At 38.0% G+C, this 6,000-nt stretch overlaps 1 protein-coding gene across 4 annotated transcripts in view; it reads left to right on the top strand.

Annotated features, from left to right (window-relative positions):
• The first annotated feature begins 2,485 nt into the window (after positions 1–2,485).
• The window catches only part of LOC127813368 (flavin-containing monooxygenase FMO GS-OX-like 3), a 29,374-nt gene continuing 25,859 nt past the window's right edge, over positions 2,486–6,000 (top strand). For 2 of the 4 annotated variants that reach the window (XM_052354312.1, XM_052354310.1), the window contains exons 1-5: positions 2,486–3,131; positions 3,809–3,879; positions 5,207–5,356; positions 5,599–5,681; positions 5,770–5,905. In XM_052354312.1, the coding sequence (XP_052210272.1) occupies positions 2,588–3,131; positions 3,809–3,879; positions 5,207–5,356; positions 5,599–5,681; positions 5,770–5,905 (984 nt within the window). In that variant the 5' untranslated portion in view covers positions 2,486–2,587. The remainder of the gene's footprint in view (positions 3,132–3,808; positions 3,880–5,206; positions 5,357–5,598; positions 5,682–5,769; positions 5,906–6,000) is intronic. The other 2 variants (XM_052354311.1, XM_052354309.1) reach the window with 2 other exon arrangements.

The raw sequence follows: 6,000 nt of genomic DNA, 5'->3' as shown, positions 1-6,000 counted from the left end.
GCGAATGTGAGGACATGGCCAGTTGAGGGCCAACGGTGTTTAATATGATAGCTGTCGTATCATTTTGAGGCGATAGTATTTACTTTGATATATGTATGAACGGTTGTATGATAATGTTGTTACCATTTGGAAGCTTTGTAATACGTATTTTGGTGTGAAAACACTATGTATGAACCTCGTGATGGGTCACAGTATTTTGGTGTTATTATATCCATCGTGTTATTCTATGACTCATTTAGTTTAAGATTATTGATCTTGTTAGTTAAACGGGCAAAATTGGGGCTTTTGGGATTTTATCTGCATGTGAAGATTGTTCTTGAAATCACCGCGGATGTCAGTCATCATATGTGTCGGGCATGATAAAGCATGTGACGATTGTTCTTAAGGCATCGTGCGTGATGAATTTCAAAAAAAAAAAAAAAAAAGACTTCCGGGAATTCCCGTATAGTGACGCGCTTATGTAAGGCGAGGTGTTACACCGATGTTGTAATAGAAAAGACATATGGCAAAGGACTATGAGCAATATGAACTAAATGCAAAACAGTTGGTGCCATGAAGGAATACGTAGAACTTATATCAAATACTCGTATCCCGGCCTCTCTTCTTACCACTGTTCTTTATTGTCTTCACAGTAGTAGCATCCCATTCCATCTTAGCCTCCTGTAGATTCTGTTCAACACTGTGGGCTCGCCTCACAACAATAGGAAAATTCTCAGCCCGAACTCCAACCATAGCATGTCGAATCTCTGCACTATATATCACTTGTGTCCATTTTGCATTTTATATTGGTTGTACTTCATTATTTTCTTGTTTAGTATTTCAAAACCTCCAAAAAAAATTTAAATTTCTCAAACACCCAATTCACCCCTTCTTAGATTGTAGTGTCATTACTATACAATTATGACAAATCCCATCTTGTTTTAACTTTTTCATATCATTATAACTTCATTTATATTTATTTATTTAAGTTTTTTTAATTTTTCAAACATCACACATAATTCCCAAAAAGTTTTGACCAATTAATAATAAAATGCCACACACACAATAATAATAACTAAATGACTTAGACCCACTAACGAATCATTACATTAGAACTTTACATCCAAACAGTAATGCTTCCAAAACTTGCACAGAGTGACTAGTTTTGATACCAGTTACCTTAAAAGCATAGTTTCAAACAAAGGACATTATTTTGGACACACTCTCATTTATTTAAAATGACTTCTAGTTCTAACAAGAATCTTTATACATGGATCTCCATGAGTTGAATTAACTTTTTTGGTTTTGGAATGAAAAAGGTAGAAGATAATATCCATGAAATTAATTATTTTGAAAAATAAAGCGATTGAAACACTTGTTTCACTTTCAAGCATGAGTTATAAAGGAACAACGTGATTTTCTTCAAGATATAGTGATTTCACCATGCAATCTAATTTTGTATAAAAAATATAAATGATGGATTCAACGAGGCTTACAACTACGATTGGCCCCTTCATTGTGATTAAAAGATGGACTTCACTATATTATCCGAGAGTTTCACATACACACGTGCAATGACAAAAGTACCCCTTACTCTTGGTCGCCTCTTCTCTGCTCTATCTTCTCCCATTCCCATTATTGTTGCCTCACGTCGTGTCGATTGCCATTGCATCCTCCCTTTCCACTGCGGAGTAGAATACAACAATGGCTGGCACGAGGTGAGGTGGCCCGACGCGAGGCGACAAGCAACAGCCATGGGAAGGGGAGAAGAGAAAGTAGAGAGGAAGTAGCCCAAGGGAAGGGGTGAGGGGGTGTTTTCATAATTTAATTGTCAAAATATTACATTCAACCATCCTCTCAGTTATGTAGTCGGGTAATGTAATCTTTTCCTTAAAATATTAATTGAAATTGAGTTGTTGATAATATTTGTGACAATTGAGTTCCATTCAATTGTGGAAATGTAGTGATCATAGCTCCTAGTATTATTGCTCCACAATCGACCTTTTTTTAATCCACTGTTGCTCCTAGAATTTGTGCAATTTTAGTGTCATTTTTGGCAACCAAGTCGAGTCTTGAGCCAATTTTACGCCACCCTATTTATTCTAAAGCTTAACAAAAATAATTTAAGATATAAGCATAGAAACAATAATGGTGAATAGTCGTATTAGATCCTTCTCAAATTTATTATTATTATTATTATTTTAGGGTCCATGAAATTGAAGGTAAAACATTTTATGTATTCATTGTTGTGTAAAAATTAGTTTACATAAAAAAAAGGGTCAAAAACAAAATAATAATAATAATAATAATAATAATAATAATAATATTTTGTGTGCATGGCCTTGATGGCTCCTCACAATCCTGAAATCATCGCCCGTTTCACCACATGGTACAAGATGACGAACAAAGAGAGTTAGACTGCCACAACCAAATCATCTCTCTGCATGAACATTGTATAAATATAAAATAATAAAGTATAAATCTAAACGCAGCCAATGCCATCGAATTTCATCAGCATTTGCTTCCTGTTACCGTATAATAGATACATATTACACATGTATAATATGAATCTTTGTTCAATTGACACACGTCTCCTTCTCCATCCGTCATGACCAACCCATCACCGACCGTCCATCTCCCTACGATGCCCCGCCGCGTCGCCGTCATCGGAGCCGGCGCAGCCGGCCTTGTCGCAGCCCGCGAGCTCCGGCGGGAGGGCCACCGGGTGGTGGTGTTCGAGAGAGAGGACAAGGTCGGAGGGACCTGGGTCTATGGCCCCGCCACCGAGACCGACCCACTCGGGGTCGACCCGTTTCGCAGGATCGTACAAAGCAGCCTCTACGCTTCGCTCCGGACCAACCTTCCCCGAGAGGTCATGGGTTTCCGGGACTACCCCTTCGGGTCCACCGGCCGGGATCCGAGGAGGTTCCCGGGTCACGCCGAGGTCTTAGAGTATATCAACGATTTCGCCGCCGAGTTCGGACTCGGTGAGTTGGTGAGACTGGGGACCGAGGTGACGCGTGTTGGGTTGGCGGCGGATGGGAAGTGGACGGTGAGGTGGAAAAGCGGCGCCGATCAGTTGGATGAGTTGTACGATGCTGTGGTTGTTTGTAATGGCCATTTCACGGAGCCTCGAATCGCCCAAATTCCGGGTAATTGATCTCACTCCAGATTGGTTAATTGGCTTAAAATAGTTGGCTATTAGTTTTATGAGTTCAATATGGGGATTGGTGCAATCTTTGACAAGTATAATCTGATTGAGAATTCGTCTCCCAGAGATTTTGTGTTCCTAACAGTATCACATGCTTTTGAGTCCTAATTAGAAACGTACTATTCTTGCTTGTTTGACTGTGAATGGTACTTCCAAAAGCTAATTTTTGTGTGGATTACCAATTTATTTGGAACTGATTGCCAACTTTTATGGCCGAACTTTGGCAAATTCGTAAATTTTGATGATGGCCTAATTTGTAGCACAAAAAATGACATCTTTACAAAAGTGATGTGAGAAAAGTATAACCAAAATGATGTGTCAGTCCACGTTAATGGGTGTTCATTGCTTTATAAAATTTAAAGATCCGATTTCTGAGGAGAAAAGGCTCCAAATGGTTTGGTTGAGAGACAGACTTTTCAAATAGCATTTTTAGGTTCCTACTGGAATTAAACATTAAAAGCAGTGATTCTGTGCTTTTGTTGTGGCTTGATGTATGTATGCCCTAAAAGTTTAATCTTTGGTTAATTTAATCATTCTTAAGGGGGTGATACAGAGAAAACAGATATAGTATTTCTGTATGTTTGTGAATAGTTGTTTTGTCTCTGTAATGCGTTCCAGGCATTGAGAAGTGGCCAGGAGAGCAAATTCATAGCCACAATTACCGTGTTCCCGAGCCTTTCAAAAGTCAAGTATGTCCTGAGCCTCAATCTCTGTTCCTGTTGAATATTTCTGCATACACGATCAACTGTCAATACTTTGTTTTTTGATGGTTCGGAACTTTGTGTTATAAACATGGCTTCCCAATCTTCTCTAAAGAAAGATACTGAAATGTCCGAGCGGAATCAATGATATGGTTACTATAATTTTGAGGTGTTTGCTAGGCTCCCCACACCTAATTTTGAAACGACAATCTCTCCCAAGTGACGTTATAACTAAACCACATGTTCATTGGCATTGGCGAAAGGTCACTTCGTTTGTAACCAAAATTTTGCAATGTCGTCACATTTGTAACAAAGGGAATTTTCAATCGGTAGACAATGAGGCCTTACTGTAGGATGCTGAAATCTAGACAATTGTGCAGCTTCTGTACATTAATATCATTCATCTTGGGTCTCTCAATTAAAAAATATATTTTTGGGGGATAAATGTGTCTTTCGATGAATTTCATTGCCTAAACTGTGGTAACATTTTTGTTTGGCATGTTTATGTGATCTCCTTGTTAACTCAATCAACAATCTGGATCTCTTATATGTTTTGATACTTCTTGTCTATTGAAAAGCTGGAAGTTTTTGATTTTTGCATGGCTTAAGAATGAAGCTATCTCTGTCATCTACCAATATGTATGTCAGGGTAGTTCAAATTTCATGTATAAAGTTGAATAGAACTTATAAGTGCAATAGTGTTCTAAAACAAGCCAATAGCTTATGACCATCGTAACTCCATGTCTCTGAAAATTGAACATAAAAAGCGATCCTATTATTTAGAAAATTCCTAGAAATTGCATTTTCCACCGATCTAGGAGGTAGGAAAATGAACTTATCATTTTCTTTATTGTGCACTTGTTCAAGCTGTACTGTGTGTTTGGACAGTCAGTTAATACAATATCGGGTAACAAGAACTAGAGTTTTTCTGTGATTTGCATTACAAAGGGGAATCCTTCTCGTTTGAGGCCAGAAATCAATTTCAAACAAAATTTTCGCTTGCTAAATTCTTGGCTAAACCTCCATGAGATACCTGTATTTGATTTGATCAGAGAAAAGAAGTTAGATTAGGATCTTCGATCGCATCCGTCCTTACTCGAACAGCATCTAGCAACCAATTTACATGAGATGAGAAAAGGCAAAAGTAAATTCTATCACAGTATTTTTCATCTTTGGTTTACAAGTATATTGGAATTATAGTGTTACCACTGAAAGTTCCTTGTTGGATTTTTAGTACTATGTTTCATTCTTTATTGTTTTCAAATTTATAGTTTTTCTTTATAAGTGCTAACCTATTTCCATGTGCCATGGCCAGACTGTAATTTTGATTGGGAGTTCGTCAAGTGCTATTGATATATCTATAGAGCTTGTCGGGGTTGCTAAAGAAGTTCATATTGCATCTAGATCACCTACTTATACAATAGGAAAAGTCCCTGGATACAGTAACATGTGGCTTCATTCCATGGTAAGAACACTTGTTTCGTACATTTTTGTTCATTCATTTATTATTATGTTTGGGAATGGTAAGGTTGCTCCTTTGGACCGGAAGGCCATAGATTTAAGTTGTAGAAATAGCTCTTTGCGCATATGAACCCTGAAAATCAGGGGCTGCCTCAACGATAGCAGCATAACTCAATATGTGAAACTTTTTACACTTTTGATAGGAGTTTTTTTGAGTAGAAAAAACTGATTTTTCTTTTATTGTAGATAGATAGCGTCTGTGAAGATGGCATGGTGGTTTTCCAAGACGGGAATATGGTCCATGCGGATGTGATTCTCCACTGTACAGGGTGCATCCCAGTTGATTAATTAAAACTGGAACAAAGAGGAGTCTGGAATCTATGATTTGATCATTGTTTTCCTATTTTCTTTTTGCAGATACAAGTATGATTTCCCTTTTCTTGATACCAATGGCATTGTGACAGTGGATGACAACTGTGTGGGGCCGTTGTACAAGCACATTTTTCCGCCTCTCTTGGCCCCCTGGCTTTCCTTTGTTGGTCTACCATGGAAGGTTGGCCCCTATTTTATGTGACTCTTCGCTTGTCACTTTGTGGGATCAACCGCTTGCCATTTTCTTTTGAGGTAAAATAAATCTTTGCATTCTGT

This window comes from Diospyros lotus, chromosome 11 (genome assembly GCF_014633365.1).
Source record: "Diospyros lotus cultivar Yz01 chromosome 11, ASM1463336v1, whole genome shotgun sequence".
Lineage (NCBI taxonomy): Eukaryota > Viridiplantae > Streptophyta > Magnoliopsida > Ericales > Ebenaceae > Diospyros > Diospyros lotus.
The sequence above is the reverse complement of the archived record's forward strand: the minus strand, read 5'-3'. Positions and strand labels throughout refer to the sequence as shown.